Source organism: Mesoplodon densirostris, chromosome 1, assembly GCF_025265405.1.
Source record: "Mesoplodon densirostris isolate mMesDen1 chromosome 1, mMesDen1 primary haplotype, whole genome shotgun sequence".
Taxonomy (NCBI): Eukaryota; Metazoa; Chordata; class Mammalia; order Artiodactyla; family Ziphiidae; genus Mesoplodon; species Mesoplodon densirostris.
The window spans coordinates 182307700-182330068 of record NC_082661.1 but is presented as its reverse complement, the minus strand read 5'-3'; the positions used below and the strand labels follow the sequence as shown (position 1 = coordinate 182330068).

General features: G+C 37.0%; 1 protein-coding gene across 1 annotated transcript in view; it reads right to left on the bottom strand.

Annotated features, from left to right (window-relative positions):
* CTNNA3 (catenin alpha 3) overlaps positions 1–22369 on the bottom strand; it is a 1652440-nt gene that overhangs the window by 494985 nt on the left and 1135086 nt on the right. The window contains exon 10 of the mRNA XM_060092416.1: positions 7948–8104. Within this exon, the coding sequence (XP_059948399.1) occupies positions 7948–8104 (157 nt within the window). The remainder of the gene's footprint in view (positions 1–7947; positions 8105–22369) is intronic.

Below are 22369 nucleotides of genomic sequence, written 5' to 3'. Positions count from 1 at the left end.
TGTTAAATTCTAGTTCATATGCCCAAACTACTCTTAAATCATGTAAGTACAGGCAGTAATTCAAAACATAATTATCAATAGAGCAATAATGGATTACTTTGGGGGAGCTTACTCAGTTACTTTTGAATGCACGCTTTCTCCCTGTTGTTCCATGACTTATGAAAAGCTGTGTGTATAATTTTTCTGGAGTCTCTACAGTGACTGAGCCATATACCATCACATGAAAATATAATCACAGAGGACTCAGAGGATAAAACCTACAACCACAAGACTCTCTCCTGATTTTAGCCACTGGCATAGAATATCCTGGCTGCAAGTCATCACTGAACTATTCTGATGAGGAGCTTCTTTTCTTCCTAAATGCACACCTGGGTTTTTCAGCCTAAGCTAGGTTTAAGTCATCAAACTGGCTCTCATCTCACCTTCCTATTGTTATATCTTGTATGTGTGTGTCAGTCTTATGTTTTAATTTCTTGGAGGAGGGGTGGAGGGAGTGAGGGAACACCTGCTTTATATTGGGATTACTTTCTTTTCACTTCTAAGAGCAATTAAAGCATTATGTAGCACTCACTCTCTACTTCTATAAGAATGTTTTTCAGCATCTGGAGTTAGTTTCCTGAAGTATTGATGACACGACCATTCAAAATTTTAGACAGTTTATACTTTCCTAAAAATGTTCAGGCCTTTATATAGTGTTATCTGTTGACTTTCTGAGTCCAGTACCAATCCAGATGTACCCTCTGTTCCTGTAATACTGGCCAATTTGCTGTCCCTCAAACCCACCATGCACTTTCACATGCTTTTCTCTCTTTCAATATTTGACTTGGTGGTTCATGCCACTACATCACTGTTAGATGTAGACTGAGGGGTCACCACTGTCCTGGAACTACAGATAACCTAAGCATTGCTAATAGAATGTGTCCCTCAGAGAAACATTGGGTTGATTTGATATTGAAACAAACCAAGAACTTTTGGTCCAAACCAGATTTACTCTTAAAATTCTATTATGCATAATTTGAGTATTCATCTCTATTTTGGAAGCTATGTAGCAACTTGGAAGACTCTATATATAAGTCATAATTGTCATCTATTCCCCTGAAAAAAAATAATCTCAATGTTTCTAAGTGCAGTGGAACATAGAAAAAAATTCAGGAACTTATCAAAGACAGTCCAGCATAGCAGATTTATTAAAGACTATTCCAGTATAGCATATAGAAAGTACATATACTAACCAAGAATCATTCCTTATGGAGGGTTTTTACTTATTTTTTGTTCCTTTCCTTCAGTGTTTCTATATTCTTCACACCGTTTCATTTTCTAACATACTCTAGCAAACTTAAAGGCAATAAAAAGACCATCTCCCACTCATTTAAACATGTAAAAAATAATGAAATTGAAAAATGTTATTTCAAAAATTCAGTTCAACCAGTATCTCCTTAACAATGCTCCCCTCAATACCCTGACACTCCAGCAGCATTAACTGCACACATTTGAGTTCCCTGGAAGCAAACATTGTGCCTTTTCCTTCTTTTCATCCTCCTCCACTTCCCAGCATACTGCCTTTTACATAGTTGATATTCAATACACTTTTCTCAAAATTCATTTTTGTAGAATATGATTTCAAATCTCAACTTTAAAAGAATAGATCTCATGTCTTGATGCCTTTAATCAATTAAAATTTCCAGTAGGTATATGTTGAAGAGATACATAAGAGAATGTATGATGATAATTGGTTATAATTATATTATATAATTTATCTTTGCATAGATATATACTATGGGTCATTTTTTTATCCCAACACCTATTCCATAAACATTATATGAGATTTAATAGTGCTTAGTTTGTGTGCAATTAACATTTGTATCTTGCTACTATTATGTATTTATTATTAACTTATGAAGAAAAAGAAAATCTATTTTCATTTTCATTTGTCAAATGATTCTATTTTCATTTTCCTTCGTAGAAGCCATAGATCACATTCACTACAATTTCCTGAACACAAAGGACTTTGTTAGTGCATTTTTTATGGCAGTATCAGAGTTATACTTGTGTCACTAAGGTCATAGAACATTGTGATAATTAATGCTTAAAGTTATTTTTCATTATTTGAATATTTTAAAAAATATTCATTCCAAGGCTGAACACATTTAATGAAAGTGTAAGACGTAAATCCCCCAAATTAATCTTGCAGAATTGAGAAGGGGAATAAATACTTTTTTTTTTCATTCAGCAAATACCTATTGAGAACCTTTAAGCAAAACTTTGGAAGCAGGAGGTTCAATTAAAAAGATTACATGATAATTCAAGTAAGAGATAGTGGCTTGAACTAGAGTGATAGCAATGGACATGGACATTAAAGAGAAATGTAGGACATGGAATAAAGAAAATCTTTAAGCATCCTCCAATACTATAATTCATAAAGAATCAATATGATGTTACCTTTAAAATGAGAAAACCTTTTACAAAAAAGGAAGAGCAGTGCTAATTCTAATCAATAAGTGGTCAATCTGTCTTTTAGAAAATTCCAAACCATTGTCAGTGGCTTCCTCCATTGCTCATGTGGTCCCCTCTCTCCAATAATCTACATTGTCATAACTCTCATAAAGTTATCCTTTGTACTAATTTTTACTCATTATTTAATCTCCAGTACCTTTTGTAGGGTTTAGCACTTAAAATTATGCAATAAATATTGAATGAATGAATGAAAGACTAAGTGAAACAAAGGTCATATCTTCACAAACCCTCGCACTTAATCAGTTCTTAGTAATTGTTAAATAGCTCTTATGGTCTAAGGCATCCCCTCTTCTATCAAAGTTTACTTCTTCTAAATTCAATTCCTTGGGATTATAGCTCACTATGAGTCAATTAATGCAATAGTTCAAAGAGATGATTCATGCGTTGATATGCTTCCTCTTTAAAATTTGTATCTTAGAGAGATCTTAAATATTTTTTTACTCTCACACAGATAACTAATACTGGGAACTTCAGGAACCACGGCAGGCTGGAAAGATGGAGTTTCTCAAATCTTATCACATGGACACATCTTCTGTCTATACAAAAGACAGACCTTGATGTGGTCAAAGAATCTTTAGACCAGCTACTTTTTGTGTGTGTGTGTGGTACGTGGGCCTCTCACTGTTGTGGCCTCTCCCGCTGCGGAGCACAGGCTCCAGACGCAGAGGCTCAGCGGCCATGGCTCACGGGCCCAGCCACTCCGCGGCATGTGGGATCCTCCCGGACCGGGGCACGAACCCGTGTCCCCTGAATCGGCAGGCAGACTCTCAACCACTGCGTCACCAGGGAAGCCCTAGACCAGCTACTTTCTGACAGGTGTTTTGTTATATGTGTTTTCAGAGAGCGACAAAAAGCACAGTGAATGGTGAGGGGATAAGCCCTGTAGTCAGTGATAAGACAGAAAGTTTGGGGACCAATGCATTTTGAAGATTTTTTCTAATTACCTGTAAGATGACAATGACAGTATTACATAAATAACATTAAACTAAAAAGAGGCTCATGGGCTTCCCTGGTGGCACAGTGGTTGAGAATCTGCCTGCTAATGCAGTGGACACGGGTTCCAGCCCTGGTCTGGCAAGATCCCACATGCCGCGGAGCAACTGGGCCCGTGAGCCACAACTACCGAGCCTGCGCTTCTGGAGCCTGTGCTCCGCAACAAGAGAGGCTGCGATAGTGAGAGGCCCATGCACCGCGATGAAGAGCAGACCCCGCTTGCCACAACTAGAGAAAGCCCTCACACAGAAACGAAGACCCAACACAGCAAATAAATAAATTAATTAATAAAAAGAGGCTCTTTTGGACAACTGAATGTCAGAGAACTTAGTATGCCAAACTAACACTTTGCTTTTGGAAGGGGGTTTGGTTTACTGTTTCATTTTATTTTTACACATACAATTTTAAAATATATAATACATTTTTGAGGTAACTATATTCCTTATGATTTTTAAGAAAGGACCGATTGCACTTATGTTTGGAATTTTCTATGTATAGCAGGAAAGAAAAATGGCTTTTGAAAATTGGTATTTCGACTTCTGCATCATGAGAAACTGGTGATTATATAAGCATACAATTTTAAAATCATTATTTTAAAATAATGATATTTCTATGTTTAGAAATGAAATAGATAAATAAAAGACATTTGGTATTAAAAATGTCATTATTCCAAGAGCTACTAGTCAATATTGGATGATCTAATCATGTTAAAACATTATATATGGCGAACATTTTACTACTGTGATCCCTACCTTTGTTAATGACAATAAAGTAATAAAGTCCAAGAATCTTTTCTCACTGATTTTAGGGTTTAATTTTTGTTTATATTTTAATGTGGAGAGATGATGTTCTGAGAATCCAACATCATCAAATCCAACTTTTTACAACTGACTCGGGAGAAAGTAAAAATCTTTTCAGGACCCCTATTCTTTTTCTTATAAAAAAGATCAAAATAATTGAGCATTGTTATCAACTACTGGAAGAAAGTCCAAGAAAAAGATGAAATGTTGACAAAAAAATGGAAGACATAATATTCTCAAGGTAATTCATAACTATGATATCCTATGAACTAATCTGTCAGTCATTCTACCTGGCAAACAGAGGAAGCAAAGTCTGTGAATACAAATAGCATATTCTAAAAGATCATTGTAAAGTAGTACCAGAGAAGTCATTCATCACTGATGATGATGATGAGAAAAAGAAAATCTATCCCACACAAAAGCTGCCAGATTGTCACCATGATTAGCCATCTGAAGAAAGGTAACCCATCCATTGGTTGGCCTGTGATCTTGGACTTAGGACTTCTGGCTCAGTACTAAAAATAAGTATAGAGGGCCTCCCTCGTGGCGCAAGTGGTTGGGAGTCCGCCTGCCGATGCAGGGGATACGGGTTCGTGCCCCGGTCTGGGAGGATCCCATATGCCGTGGAGCGGCTGGGCCCGTGAGCCATGGCCGCTGAGCCTGCGCGTCCGGAGCCTGCATGTCCAGAGCCTGTGCTCCGCAACGGGGGAGGCCACAACAGTGAGAGGCCCACATACCGCAAAAAAAAAAAAAAAAAAGTATAGAGCAGCTAGATTCTTTCTCATTTATTTGACTAGGAAGATTTAGAGAGGAGAAGCCATTATCTCTGGGAACAGATGTGCAAAAGTTATCATGTAACAAGAAACATCACTGGAGCTCATGCTAAACTATCACAGGGTAAGTTTATGAAGACACAGAAACTTGAGAAAGCAGTGGATGCCACTAAGTGGTCAGGGCAAACACATTTTTTTCTCTAGTCAACAGCCATTTCCACTTTGTTTCTGCTGATAAAACCTATGATTTTGTTTGTATAGTAAGTGACTAGTCAGAAAGGTTGAATTATGACTGGTCTAAGCCCAGTGATCTGTTAGGATAAGCTTATACCTAACATAAAAATAGGCTTACAAGAGCTATTTTTATGCATCTCTTCCCAATTCAGAGTTCAATGATATTGCAGTGGCAGCTGGAAACTCACCCGTGTGGGAGTATTTATGTCACAGAAATCAGCAAGTGCTGCAAATTAGTACCACTACTCTCTCTGGCTCGAGTCAGTTGTTAACCATTTATCAGCACTCTAAGCCCATCATGGAAATCCCATTTCCTTTTGCCATCACTTGGTCCAGAAGTAGGTACAGGACCAAGTTCTGACTTATGATTAGAGAAAATCTGATGGAAGGCATCTGGGAAAGACTTCCTCCTTGATAAGTTAAAGCCAACAAGCCACCTTGCCTTCCTGCTTTAAGGGATATTGTGTAGCACTTTGAGATGTAAAATGAGGGAAGGTCAACAGAAATCCAGAGATGCCTACATAGGTCATTAATAACCTCAAACCACAACCAAACTGGCAATCAGAGGGCAGGAGAGTGAGAACAGTCCACACCAGGTATAAAAAATAGTGGAGTGCACTGTTTGTAGAGAATTTAAAAACAATAATGAAACACATTAAGTATGAATCCACTTTTTATTATTACCCTGTACTGGCAATTCCAAAAAATGTTAGTGATAAGATACTCCTCCCCACATACGGGGACTATTCCTATCCAAGTCCTCTGGTGGGCTAGGGCCAGTAAGTCTAGAATCAACTATCTTAAACATCTAGTTACATGAGATAATTAAAGGTTTTTGTGATTTAAGCAACTTTCATATGAGTTTTCTGTTACATGCAGCCTCTTAAGTACTATGGTTTTTCACAGAAAGTAACAGACTCAGGTTAATCCAGCACTAAAAGGAAAACAGGAGCTTCTGCTCTGAGGACCCACAGAGTTGCTTAGATCCCAAGCTCCCCACAGCTCTAATCACACAAGGCCTGGCCAGTTATGGCTCCTCTTCTTACACGTTCAGGAGATTCTCCCTATTCTGCCATCAGCTTAATTATAATAAACTGCCTTTACATTGACTAGTGTGAGTAGGTTTGCCTTGTAACCAAAATAACCAACTAAAGATCAGAACCTGACATTTAACACCTAAATTACAAAAGACTGACCCAACATAAGATGTTGATTGGCTTCACATTGCAAAGTCTATACTAAGAGGATAGCAAACAGACAGAAATATGCTTAACATAGCATTGCTTATAGTAGTTAAAATTTATCTAAATGCTCATGAAAGAACAGATAAATGAATGATTTTTTGCAGAAAATATAATAATGTGGGAAAATTCAGTCAACTATTACCTGTAAAAAGGCAATACATAATTACACAATTATTTGAAAACACACACACACACACACACACACACACACACACACATATATATATATATATATATATATGCTGGTTGGAAATAAATCAAATATTAGTAGTTGTTATTTCTGAATAGTGTTATCAAAGGATTTTAATATTTCTCCTGTTCATTTTCTATTATTTTCAAAGTTTTAGCTCTAAAGAAATAAAACAATCTTAAAGTAGTTAATTAGTACATATTTTCTTTTCATTAGTATATTATGAAAATACACCATTGTTCACAATGAGAAAGCATACATATATGAAAGTAATTCAATTGATAAGGTAGATAAAATACAATCAGGAAACTTTAAAAAAGATAAAATGATGTTAGAAACTCATAAGAAATTGCATTTTATAAAAAGAATCATCACATTCCAAAAAAATCTCTCTCTCAGAAAAAAATATGTAATTTATTTTAGTGAGAGGCTTAATTTTTAAGAGAATAAAACAATTAAAAAATATTTAGTTATTTGCTGTTACAACAGTATAATCAAAACCTGAGTTATGCTTCTGAGAATATAGCTTTATGAGAGTAATTTCACAATCTTGTGGGATGCTATTCTAATATATGATGAGAGAATTATCTGAATTTGATGTGGAATCTCAAGCCTGTCTGTTATTGATGTATTTAGATGTTTAGTCTTGTTTATTTTATTCTTTAGATCACCACTATTCAAATACATATAGTGGTAGTTGAAGTACATATTATATCTCAAATCAATGAAGAGTTTTCCCATTAATATACTTTTTTTTTTCTGAGTAGAGAAAAATCTGGTTGGGAAAAAAGTGCAGGAAAATGAAGAGATATAACTATATTAAAAGGGGGGGGATGATGATTTATTTGAAAAGCCAGGAAATGCCTAAATTTTCCACATGCTAGTTTCAATTATGCTTTGCCCATGAATAGGAATTTCTTTTAGAGACAGTGTAAATTGTTGAGATGTATGGATTACAAGGCATGAGGCTCATTATCCTAGGGTAGATCATATGTAGCAGCACTTTGCTTCAGAAAGGCTATCACTAGAAAAAAGTCTCATAATATTTCATAAAATTCATTACATTCAGTATCATTCTATTACAATTTGTATGGAAACACAAAAGACCCCAAAGAGCCAAAGCAATCTTGAGAAAGAAAAACGGAGCTATTTGATAAAATTACAAGAGCAAATATAGAAATTAAAAGATAAAACCATACCAGATACAGCAAGGAAGTCATCAATGCTTGTAATGTCATCTACAGCTTCAGTGAGGACATGGATATGATTCTCCCACGTGCATCTATACATTTCCATGGTTTTTTTGACCACTTGACTTTTGGGTCTTGCAGCCAAAGCAAGTGCAGCATTAATAATCTGTAAAGATGTAGAACGTTCACATAGTGATTTCTTTCAGAATAGTTACCATTGTGCCTATGATAGGTATTCTTTTCTTTAAAAAAAAGTAGATATGTTTATGCCCTCATGTGTAACTCCTTCTTTGCTTTTGCTAATAGTTTAATTTTATTTTTGGTAATAATTTAATTAATTTTAGAACTGTTTATTGAGCGTCAATGCACTAAGAACTGCAAGAGATACAAAGATAATTGGTATCTGCCTATAAGAAGCTTGCATACTACTCAATGGGAAGGGCACCATATAACTCCAGCTCAGTTCGGGATGCAATACATGCTATAATTACAAAAATGATAGACGGTCTTTAGAAAGTAGAGGGATCACCTTCAGAAGAATTTCTAAAAAAAGGTTGTGAAAAAGGTGCAGGAAAATGAAGAGATATAACTATATTAAAAGGGGCGGGGAATGATGATTTATTTGAAAAGCCAGGAAATGCTTACATTTAACTGGTCACTTGGATTCACATTGCACAACTATGTGGTGAATGCCCACTATATGCAAATCATGGGAATAAAAGCTTGACTTCCTTGAGGACTTGAAAATTTTTACCAGTGGATATTCCCTGTTAATTAATTCATTCATTTGTGCTTTCACTCATCATTCAGTATTTCAAATATATTCTGAGTATTATTATTATTTTAATGTATCAAGCACTGTTCTTGGTTTTAGGGATATGGCAGTGAACAAGACACAAGCAAAAATCATTTTCTTCATGGAGTTTATATTCCAGTTAGGGGAGGCAGGCAAATAGCAAGTTAAATAAGTAAAATATATGGTCTCTTTGATGGTTATAAGAAATAAGGAGAAAGACGGAGCAGAGAAGGGGGATAAGGGGTGGAATGGTGGTGAGGGTAGGAAGTTTGCAGTTTTAGCAAGGCCTCACACTGAAGTGGACATCATGGGTGAGAAAGTATTGTGGAACAGAGAAGTAGCAATGTTCAAAAAGTGAGAAAGCAGGCTAAATGCTATGAGAATGGTGAGCAGGCTCACCTAGACCGTGGGTATGCATAAGGAGTCCTTGACCGTCTTGCTCAGGACTGTGACCTTATTTGGAAGGTATTGGAGCATCATTTAAACTTTTGAGTGATTTGCTCAGAACCACACTTTAGAAAAAAATATTTGGGAAACAAGGCTATTGTAATAGGTTACAGGAATAGGAAAGAGTTTGGACTGCAGTAGTGGACGTACTGAAAAAGTTTTGACAGGACTTACAATAATTTAAAGGAGGATGTAGATAGATCAATTATTGCCAAAAATATCATGCAGACATTAACACATCTGTGGAAAACAATGCTTAAAGACATGGAAATATATCCACCAAAGTGTAGTTAACAGCAGATTACAAAACACATCAAGCTTCACAGAATGTCGCTTCTAGCAAATATGCTAGAACTAAAAGTTAGATGAATCCATACAACGAATAACAATGGTTCTCTCAGAGTGGTGCAATTTCCAGTGCTTTTTATTTGATTTTGTGTGCGTAACTGAATTTTTCAGATTTTCTACAGTGAATATGTTTTAGTCGTATACTCAGAATAAATGAAATTATTGTCTAAAGGAAGGGATTACTAAGGTTTTTCCATGATTAATGAAGAGAATGATTATAGTATTGATAGAAAATGAGAGATCAGAGAGTTAAAAGTCAGTCAGGGTTGTAGAAGCAGATGTGTGAAACTGTTTTGGAGGACACTGTTGATGAAGGGTATTAGATGTCAACTTTCCTAATACAGAGGTTGACTCTGAAGTGACTCTTGTCTCTCCCTACAAATTACATAGTGGCCAATCACAGATGTGAAATCGGAGTTCATAAAAAAGTTGTCATTCATTTACTCATTTATTTGTTCATGCGTTGAAACAAATTAGTGCCATCAGATTCTACATGGAATACTAAAGACATCACAATGAAGAAGATTCCATGATAATTTCTAAAACAGCCCATAATCTAGAAGGGGAATAAGCCAAAAGCCAGGCAACTGCAACATACCAGTGATTCTCAAACTTTAGCCTCTATCAGAATCCCCTTGGATGGCTTGTTAAAACGGACTTCTGAGCCGTGCCCTAGAGTTTCTGACTCAGTTAATGCACTTTGGAACCTGAGAATTTGCACATCTAACCAATTCCCAGGTGATAGTGATGCTACTGGTCTGGGGCTCCCAGTTTAAGAAGGAGTGAAATATATAAGTGCTATAATGTAGGGGTTATTGTAAAGGCAAGCAGAAGATGCCTTATAACACATGGGAGAGGTATTCAGCTCCATAAGGAAAGATATTTCAAAGGAATAAAATCTGAGAAATAAGTGGAAATTAGTATAAGGTGATACCCATTTAGGAAGAGTCAATAATATGTGATAATAATGATGATGACCTAGAAGCAAGGTAGAGCCTAAACCTCACCTCCTGAGGGAGAGGAGATAGTAATAAAGTTGTAAGAAAAACAAAGAAGACAATGGAAAAAGGGAGGAAAGAACTGACCTTTGCAATTCCAATATAAAGTACAAGTATGTATGAGGGAAGGATACAGTGGAAGTGATAAAGATGAGAGAAGGAATCATTGGGGAGGTAGAAAAGTAAGGTACTGAAGAGTCAAGATGAGGAAGAAAATCTTTTCAAAGGGTCAAATGCCATAGAAATGTCAAGAATAATGAGGACTAAAAATGGCTTTTGAATTTGGAAAACAGGAATAATTGGTGTAGCAGAATATTGGACACAAAATTCAGATTTCACCAAAATATAATGGCAACAATAAAAGTATTTTTTTCTACTCAGTAACCTAAAGGCTGCACCTTCATACATGACTTTCAACAAATTATTGGAGGTACAGAAGGAGAGAAATTAGTTGCTTGAAAATATTATGTTGATATTCTCATTTCTTTTTTATGAAAGAGGAACACATTGAATTTTAAGGAAACACACACTACCTTTAGAAATAACAACTCTGCAGTATTCCTGGACTTTAGTTTTAGAGTTTTATTAACCTATTAACTTACAGTGTATGTTTGTGTACAACTGCAGAGGCTCTGGTCTTTCATTGCCCTGCAGTTGAACAACTGTACACACGTGGTTGTGTACAGTTATGCCTTCACACTCTGTGCATAGTTTTAAAGTACTTGTGCAGATCCCTCAGTGGGGATATGGAATCATGAATATAAGGCAGGCTATATTTTGTAAGAAAACTTCCAGTTCTGCAGCTGATCTAAACTAATTCAACAATGCACACTATAAGAAAATTTATCCTACTTGACTCTCCTGATATTTAGCTTAAATCTAAAAGCCGACAAAACTCAGAAGATGTGCAAACCCTCTTTAAGGCAGAAGAAATCTTCATCCCAGAGTCATACTCCTAACATTTTAGCTACATATCTAGAGGTGGGGGGAGCTATTCTTAAATCCTCTTCATGTGTAACTAAAGATGACTTAAATCTGAAGAGAATGATGTTTCTTTCTGAGGCATCTTTCTTTAGATTATGGTTGAGGTGTGTACATGTCAGAATCACCCTTGACCCTGAGAATCACCTAATTAGTTCAACTTTGAAATAGTATCTTTAACTTTAAGAACTTACTATATCTTAATAGGACAACTTTAATAGCCTTCCAAATGGTTTCCTAATTCCAGTCCCTATTTGCTCCAGGCCATTCTCCTTGCTACAAACACATGTATTTTTCGAATGCACAAGGGATCCTGTCCCACCATGCCTGATAACCTTTAATAGAATCCTAGTTGAGTAAAGATAAAATCCAAATTCTTTTTCACCAATTCACAGTCTAAAAGCTTCCACAGGCTAGTCCTTACCTCCATTTTCAGTCTGCTGTAATAATCTCCCTCATTTTAGCCTACGTTCCAGCCATCCTGTCTTCAGCTCCATTTTCTGACCACATCATGTATCTTCACACCTCCATGACTTTGTTCTTACAACTGAATCTGCTTCAACACCATTATTCCATCCCTTTCCCTGCTCTGGTCCTTCTAAGGAAACATTTCTTTAACAAACCTGTTGAAATGTCATTGCATACTGTGAAACCTGTCCCTTTCCCTATACCCAGGAACCTGAACTGTCTTTGGTGTTTTAAAAGTACTTTGTCCATATAACTAAATAGTAGTTATCATATTGCATGATTGTTTATACACATCTGCTCCATATGAGCCTTTTTATAGGAGGGACTGTGTTTTGTTCACCTTTGCTTCTATATTAAGCATGTTAATCATAGTTACTGCCATATTCATAAACCGTCCCTAAAATACATTTTTCTACTCTTAGTCTACTCTTAGCTCCATAGGGAGCCAAGTTTGGTATCACATTTTTCCCTCTTCAAAACTGTTGAGATCCTAGGCTGGCACCCATTTCAAGGACATCCAATCTGTAGGCTGACCAATGATTGGTCATGGGCATGATGTAAAAGGTTGAGCTGGTCAAATCTCTCTTGAAAATTTGAACTAGAACTTACAGAGAAACAGTTAGCTAGCAATGGAAATGAAAGATGAAAAAAAATATATATATAGAGAGAAGCCATCTAGTAAAATCAGAACCAGAGAGGCTGATGGGGTTAAGGCCATGAGGAAGTAGAACAAACCAAAGTTGAAAGGAAAAAGAAACTATGAGTTTGAACAGAGAGAAAATACTCAGAATAAAAAAGAGCTGGGAGCTGACTCTTTTTGAGAGCATCCTATTTGGGGTTAACAGTCCACAGAAAAAATAACAATAGCAATAATAATTAATACTAATACTCAAAGCCCCTGCTCTGTGCCAAACACTGTTCCAAGCACTTTCTCTATACTAACCCACCTAATTTTTACAACTCAGTGAGGTATTACCATCCCCATTTTTCAGACAAGACCGTCCAGTTATTAAGTGGAAGAGCCATGACTCAGACCCAAGTTCATTCTCACTGACACATCTTAGTGTCTCCCGTATTATTTCTACAATAATTTAGGACACCAAGAGTGAGTCTATGATCCTGAAAACCAAAGGGGCCTCACTGAAGAAAACATTACAAAGCCTGGTGTGTGGGGGGGAAATGGTGTGTGTGCATGTGCTAAAATGCATATAACATAAATTTGACCATTTTACCCATTTATAAGTTTAAAATTCTGTGGCATAAAATACATTTACATTATTATGCAACAATTATCACCATTCATCTCCAGAACTTTTTCATCTTCCCCAAATGAAACTGTATACCTATCAAACAAAAACTTCTTATTCTCTCCCCTCTTCAGCCATGGTAACCACCATTCTACTTTCTGTCTCTACAAATTTGACTATTCTAGGTATCTCGTAGAAGTGGAATCATACAATATTTGACATTTTGTGCATGGCTTTTTCATGTAGAGTAATGTTTTCAAGGTCCATCTCTGTTGTAGCATGTGTCAAAATTTTACTTCTTTTTAAAGCTGAATAATATTCCATTATACGTACATATATTTTGCTCATTCATTTATCTATTGGAGGATATTTAGGTTGTTTCCACCTTCTGGCTACTGTGAATAATGCTCCTATGAACACTGGTGTACAAATATCTCATCAAGTCCTGGCTTTCATTTATATACCACAAATGAAATTTCTGGGTCATGTGGTAATTCTAAATTCAATTTTTGAGGAAATGTCATACTGTTTTCCACAGTGGCTGTACCATTTTACAGTCCAACTAGCAATACACAAAGGTTCCAATTTCTCCACTTCAGTGTTCCAGGAACAGTTTCTAGGTAGTTCATTTTAATTAATGTTTTGAATCCAAAGAGGAAGGTCCTACCAGTATTCCCATTTTACTGGTAAGACAATGGAGACACAAAGAGATTGAATAATTTGTGCAAAGTTATAGAGAGAGCTCTAGACTGTAAGACAAGAGGCTTAGAGTTTTACTTTGCTTCAAATTATTTTATGTACATGAAAGAGTCATATTAACTCTCCCAGGACTCATTTTCCCAGAAGTTATAGGTAAGTCTGCACTGGGGTAGGGGGCAGTGTTTGAATTAGCTGATTCCACTCAAGTTCTTCAGATTTGAACAGGCAGATTTAATGCTATCAACTGATGTATATACTTCTCTTAAAAGATTCCTGAAAACAGTTACTTTAAAAGTGAAAATAAGTCCATGTAATTTAATTTTCCTCAGAGATATTTCAATATTGGCATTGATATAAATAATCTTAAACATCTTAGTTAATATAACAAAAGCACTTTGTGGATTAAAAAGATGAGTTATGTGTAAGTACCTATAGGTCTGATTACCTCAGTGTCATGGTGTGTAGAGAAAATTAAAATAACTAGATATATGATACCTCAAATACATCTAAGCTAGTATGTGAGGGGAATTTATATGACATCCACTTAAACTGGTAACACTGTAATAATTTTGGAATTGTAGCAACCATGGTAATGACATCAAATTCAATGCTCTAATTTTGTGCATTCTTTTCTTAGTTGCTGAAATAGTATTCTACTACCAAATGTTTCTCACTTTCTGTGTTGGTTTTTCCACACTTCCTTAGTTTTGATAACCTTTTCTTTTTGTCTTCTTTCATTTATGGGAAACAGTCATTACATTTTAAAAGTAAGCCATGTGATATCTGTCATGAAGAATCTCCATAGTCACAACTTTTGTTAAATGATAAAAGCATTTTGAGGTTGGGGAGAGGTGGTGGTGAGGAGATATAACCTGTCATGCACCCTCACAGGTTTATAAACAATTAGATTGCATTCAACTTTGGCCTAACAATGTAATAATCTCCTTACTCCAAGAAGAGATGATCCACGCATGATAGGATTACTCACATGAATCATCTCATGAGGCTTTAAGTTGACTTTTGATACACAAAAAGAAACTGAGATAACCTACTCCAGGGGTGAAAAGTAATTTTTAAAAAGGGACGGGGGCAAAGCTGATTTCTGGGAGTATATGGCATTCTATGAAAGTTTATATATTTCTTTTATATTTATTCTAGTATAAACTTTCATATCTTTTAATCCATACTGCTAGAGAAAAGGAGAAAAATTTAACCTAGGACTATTTAGGTTATGGAAAATGTAATGCTCCCTAGAAGGTCTGTAAAAGGCAATTACTTACATGAAAATCAAACTACTATTATCCTGTCTTCTATACTAATTATTAAGACAGGACAACCTATTAAATGAAATAGATAAGTGAGGGAGGAAAAGAATATCAAATGAATTATCTGGCATAACATAACAATAAGTACGTTTTATAGACAAATGAAGATGGAATTTGGGGTATAATCCCACATTTTAATCCAGCTCTATTACTTATTAGTTTTGTGTGATTTTAGACAGATTTTGTATTCTCTGAGCCTCGATTCCTTATCTGTAATGGTTAGAAAAAAAATGCTTATTACAAAGGTTGTTGGCAGAATTTAATTAGGTTAACTAAATAAAACGACTAATACTCATCTGGCACAGAGTTAGACATTTTATGAATGTTTGCTTCAATGAAGATAGTTTGGGAAAAAATACAAAGAATACTTCGGTAATTTAAACAATATGTATACAAACACACAGACACACAGAATTTACAGTTTTGATAGGCTCAACAATCATTTTCATATGCTAATTATAAAAAAATCCCTCAGTTAAACAAATATGAATTTAAGGAAAACTGAGTCTACAGAAACAGTATACTGTTGAGATTTACCTGTAATATAAAACTAAAATAAGAGAAAATTTGCTTTAAAAAAGAAAAAAATTCTGAAAACAATATCGTAAATTACAACTTAAGGTAATGGGAAATACTTTAATTTCTATTGGTGAAAAAACAGAAACAACAGAGATTTTCAGATCCAATATAATCTGCCACTTAGGTATCTAATAAGTTTTGAATTTGGAGATGAGGAAATATCTACTATCTTCCAAATCACTGGGGTTCAAGTGGAGGAATTAAAATTAAATTTGATATCTTTGCTAAATTAATAAATTCCTTTTTCTAAGAAACGAATTTTATGTCATAAACAACTACAAAGTTCCTTTTAATGCACCATCCAATTCCATATAAACATAAAGGCAAAATGCAAGCTATTCATTAATTGCCAAGATGTGTTTTATACTAAGAAGTTGGCAAAATTTTAAATGAAAAACAGTATATATTTGCAATGCTTGGGATTCAACATTCTCTCCATATATTTGGAATTTCTGAAGATTCAGCTAGGTCTTATAAAAAACCGTGAACTAAAACAAGTTCATGCAACATTAAGAGATTTAAATTTTTAATTGTCAAAGAATATTTGCTCTTTATCTACTATGTATCTAAAGTAAAGAAACATTAGACAGGACAAACCCCAAAAATATTTTAATAGTGTTAAGGGAGAAAAGCCATTCACAAATATTTAGTAAAGGCTAACAGGTATATAAAACCCAGATCGTGTAAAGCAATATTTTCCCTGAGCTTCCAAGATATGTTAAAACGATATATACATAGGGTATAGGGTATAAATTGGGTTAAAATAGTCAAGGATGACTTGGTCTCTCTCCTTTTCTCATTGCTTTTGTTCTCACTCTCCTCCTTTTAATGGGTTCAGAGAAGATAAATTACCTTAATGTCCTTGACCTAGCATTTTGGCTTCTTGGCTACTATGTCCACATCCACAAACCTACTCTATGGTACCATGATCTGCCAATGGGACAACTGAGGTAGCTTTAACCCTGGTCCCAGCCACTCTCTACAGATTAATATTTCCAAATTACAAATCTCGCTCCCATTTTCCTTTTTAATCTTAGGATAAAAGTACTTCACTTGGCCTAAAGCCCTGAAATATTTGACACCTGTTTATTTCCCTAGCATCATTTACCATCAGCCCCTCTAACTTTCTACCTTTTCCTAGGTAACTCTAATTCATCTAGTAGAGCTCATATCAAGAATCACTTCCGCTTCCGGGTAAGATGGCGGAAGAGTAAGACGCGGAGATCACCTTCCTCCCCACAGATACACCAGAAATACAGCTACACGTGGAACAACTCCTACAGAACACCTACTGAACGCTGGCAGAAGACCCCAGACCTCCCAAAAGGCAAGAAACTCCCCACATACCTGGGTAGGGCAAAGCAGAGAGATTCCCGCACAGAGGAGTGGTGCCGAGCGGCACTCACCAGCCCGAGAGGTTTGTCTGCTCCCCCGCCGGGGCGGGCGGCGCTGGAGCTGAGGCTCGGGCTTCGGTCAGAGCGCAGGGAGAGGACTGGGGCTGGCGGCGAGAACTCAGCCTGAAGGGGGCTAATGTGCCACAGCTAGCCAGGAGGGAGTACGGGAAAACTCTGGAGCTGCCGAAGAGGCAGGAGACTTTTTCTTCCCTCTTGGTTTCCTGGTGCGCGAGGAGAGGGGATTAAGAGCGCCGCGTAAAGGAGCTCCAGAGAAGGGCGCGAGTCGCGGCTGAAAGCGCGGAGCCCAGAGACGGGCGTGGGACACTGGGGCTGCTGCTGCCGCCGCCAAGAAGCCTGTGTGTGAGCGCAGGTCACTGTCCACACCGCCCTTCTGGGAGCCTGTGCAGCCTGCCACTGCCGGGGTCCCGGGATCCAGGGGCGGCTTCCCTGGGAGAACACACGGTGCTCCTCGGGCTGGTGCAATGTCACGCCGACCTCTGCCGCTGCAGGCTCGCCCCGCACTCCGTGCCCCTCCCTCCCGCCCGGCCTGAGTGAGCCAGAGTCCCCGAAGAGGCTGCTCCTTTAACCCTGTCCTGTCTGAGCGAAGTACAGACGCCCGCCGGCGACCTACACGCAGAGGCGGGGCCAAATCCAAAGCTGAGACCCAGGAGCTGTGAGAACAAAGAAGAGAAAGGGAAACCTCTCCCAGCAGCCTCAGAAGCAGCGGATTAAAGCTCCATAATCAACTTGATGTACCCTACATCTGTGGAATACATGAATAGACAACAAATCATCCCAAATTGAGGAGCCAGGAGTCAGTGCTGTGCCTCTGAGGTGGGAGAGCCAACTTCAGGACACTGGTCCACAAGAGACCTCCCAGCTCCACATAATATCAAACGGCGAAAATCTTCAGGAGATCTCCATCTCAACACCAGCACCCAGCTTCACTCAACGACCAGCAAGCTACAGTGCTGGACACCCTATGCCAAACAATTAGCAAGACAGGAACACAACGTCACCCATTAGCAGAGAGGCTGCCTCAAATCATAAAAAGTCCGCAAACACCCCAAAACACACCACCAGACGTGGACCTGCCCACTAGAAAGACAAGATCCAGCCTCATCCACCAGAACACAGGCAGTAGTCCCCTCCACCAAGAAGCCTACACAACCCACTAAACCAACCTTAGCCACTGGGGACAGACACCAAAAACAACGGGAACTACGAACCTGCAGCCTGCAAAAAGGAGACCCCAAACACAGTAACATAAGCAAAATGAGAAGACAGAAAAACACACAGCAGGAGAAGGAGCAAGATAAAAACCCACCAGACCTAACAAATGAAGAGGTAATAGGCAGTCTATCTGAAAAAGAATTCAGAATAATGATGGTAAAGATAATCCAAAATCATGGAAATAGAATAGACAAAATGCAAGAAACAGTTAACAAGGACCTAGAAGAACTAAAGACGAATCAAGCATCGATTAAAAACACAATAAATGAAATAAAAAATACTCTAGATGGGATCAATAGCAGAATAACTGAGGCAGAAGAACGGATAAGTGACCTGGAAGATAAAATAGTGGAAATAACTGCTGCACAGCAAAATAAAGAAAAAAGAATGAAAAGAACAGAGGACAGTCTCAGAGACCTCTGGGACAACATTAAATGCACCAACATTAGAATTATAGGGGTTCCAGAAGAAGAAGAGAAAAAGAAAGGGACTGAGAAAATATTTGAAGAGATTATAGTTGAAAACTTCCCTAATATGGGAAAGGAAATAGTTAATCAAGTCCAGGAGGCACAGAGAGTCCCATACAGAATAAATCCAAGGAGAAATACACCAAGACACATATTAATCAAACTGTCAAAAATTAAACACAAAGAAATCATATTAAAAGCAGCAAGGCAAAAACAACAAATAACACACAAGGGAATCCCCATCAGGATAACAGCTGATCTCTCAGCAGAAACTCTACAAGCCAGAAGGGAGTGGCAGGACATACTTAAAGTGATGAAGGAGAAAAACCTGCAACCAAGATTACTCTACGCAGCAAGGATCTCATTCAGATTTGATGGAGAAATTAAAACCTTTACAGACAAGCAAAAGCTGAGAGAGTTCAGCACCACCAAACCAGCTTTACAACAAATGCTAAAGGAACTTCTCTAGGCAAGAAACACAACAGAAGGAAAAGAACTACAATAACGAACCCAAAACAATTAAGAAAATGGGAATAGGAACATACATATCAATAATTACCTTAAATGCAAATGGACTAAATGCTCCCACCAAAAGACACAGACTGGCTGAATGGATACAAAAACAAGACCCATATATATGCTGTCTACAAGAGACCCACTTCAGACCTAGAGACACATACAGACTGAAAGTAAGGGGATGGAAAAAGATATTCCATGCAAATGGAAACCAAAAGAAAGCTGGAGTAGCAATTCTCATATCAGACAAAATAGACTTTAAAATAAAGACTACTAGAAGAGACAAAGAAGGACACTACATAATGATCAAGGGATCAATCCAAGAAGAAGATATAACAATTGTAAATATTTATGCACCCAACATAGGAGCACCTCAATACATAAGGGAAATATTAACAGCCATAAAAGGAGAAATCGACAGTAACACAATCATAGTAGGGGACTTTAACACCCCACTTTCACCAATGGACAGGTCATCCAAAATGAAAATAAATAAGGAAACACAAGCTTTAAATGATACATTAAACAAGATGGACTTAATTGATATTTATAGGACATTCCATCCAAAAACAACAGAATACACATTTTTCTCAAGTGCTCATGGAACATTCTCCAGGATAGATCATATCTTGGGTCACAAATCAAGCCTTGGTAAATTTAAGAAAATTGAAATTGTATCAAGTATCTTTTCCGACCACAATGCTATGAGACTAGATATCAATTACAGGAAAAGAGCTGTAAAACATACAAACACATGGAGGCTAAACAATACACTACTTAATAACGAAGTGATCACTGAAGAAATCAAAGAGGAAATTAAAAAATACCTAGAAACAAATGACAATGGAGACACGACGACCCAAAACCTATGGGATGCAGCAAAAGCAGTTCTAAGAGGGAAGTTTATGGCAATACAATCCCACCTTAAGAAACAGGAAATATCTCGAATAAACAACCTAACCTTGCACTTAAAGCAATTAGAGAAAGAAGAACAAAAACATCCCAAAGTTAGCAGAAGGAAAGAAATCATAAAAATCAGATCAGAAATAAATGAAAAAGAAATGAAGGAAACGATAGCAAAGATCAATAAAACTAAAAGCTGGTTCTTTGAGAAGATAAACAAAATTGATAAACCATTAGCCAGACTCATCAAGAAAAAAAGGGAGAAGACTCAAATCAATAGAATTAGAAATGAAAAAGGAGAAGTAACAACTGACACTACAGAAATACAAAAGATCATGAGAGATTACTATAAGCAACTCTATGCCAATAAAATGGACAACCTGGAAGAAATGGACAAATTCTTAGAAATGCACAACCTGCCAAGACTGAATCAGGAAGAAATAGAAAATATGAACAGACCAATCACAAGCACTGAAATTGAAACTGTGATAAAAAATCTTGCAACAAACAAAAGCCCAGGACCAGATGGCTTCACAGGCGAATTCTATCAAGCATTTAGAGAAGAGCTAACACCTATCCTTCTCAAACTCTTCCAAAATATAGCAGAGGGAGGAACACTCCCAAACTCATTCTACGAGGCCACCATCACCTTGATACCAAAACCAGACAAGGATGTCACAAAGAAAGAAAACTACAGGCCAATATCACTGATGAACATAGATGCAAAAATCCTCAACAAAATACTAGCAAACAGAATCCAACAGCACATTAAAAGGATCATACACCATGATCAAGTGGGGTTTATTCCAGGAATGCAAGGATTCTTCAATATACGCAAATCAATCAATGTGATACACCATATTAACAAACTGAAGGAGAAAAACCATATGATCATCTCAATAGATGCAGAGAAAGCTTTTGACAAAATTCAACACCCATTTATGATAAAAACCCTGCAGAAAGTAGGCATAGAGGGAACTTTCCTCAACATAATAAAGGCCATATATGACAAACCCACAGCCAGCATCGTCCTCAATGGTGAAAAACTGAAACCATTTCCACTAAGATCAGGAACAAGACAAGGTTGCCCACTCTCACCACTCTTATTCAACATAGTTTTGGAAGTTTTAGCCACAGCAATCAGAGAAGAAAAGGAAATAAAAGGAATCCAAATGGGAAAAGAAGAAGTAAAGCTGTCACTGTTTGCAGATGACATGATACTATACATAGAGAATCCTAAAGATGCTACCAGAAAACTACTAGAGCTAATCAATGAATTTGGTAAAGTTGCAGGATACAAAATTAATGCACAGAAATCTCTGGCATTCCTATATACTAATGATGAAAAATCTGAAAGTGAAATCAAGGAAACACTCCCATTTACCATTGCAACAAAAAGAATAAAATATCTAGGAATAAACCTACCTAAGGAGACAAAAGACCTGTATGCAGAAAATTATAAGACACTGATGAAAGAAATTAAAGATGATACAAATAGATGGAGAGATGTACCATGTTCTTGGATTGGAAGAATCAACATTGTGAAAATGACTCTACTACCCAAAGCAATCTACAGATTCAATGCAATACCTATCAAACTACCAATGGCATTTTTCACAGAAGTAGAACAAAAAATTTCACAATTTGTATGGAAACACAAAAGACCCCGGATAGCCAAAGCAATCTTGAGAACGAAAAACGGAGCTGGAGGAATCAGGCTCCCTGACTTCAGACTATACTACAAAGTTACAGTAATCAAGACAGTATGGTACTGGCACAAAAACAGAAAGATAGATCAATGGAACAGGATAGAAAGCCCAGAGATAAACCCACGCACATATGGTCACCTTATTTTTGATAAAGGAGGCAGGAATGTACAGTGGAGAAAGGACAGTCTCTTCAATAAGTGGTGCTGGGAAAACTGGACAGGGACATGTAAAAGTATGAGATTAGATCACTCCCTAACACCATACACAAAAATAAGCTCAAAATGGATTAAAGACCTAAATGTAAGGCCAGACACTATCAAA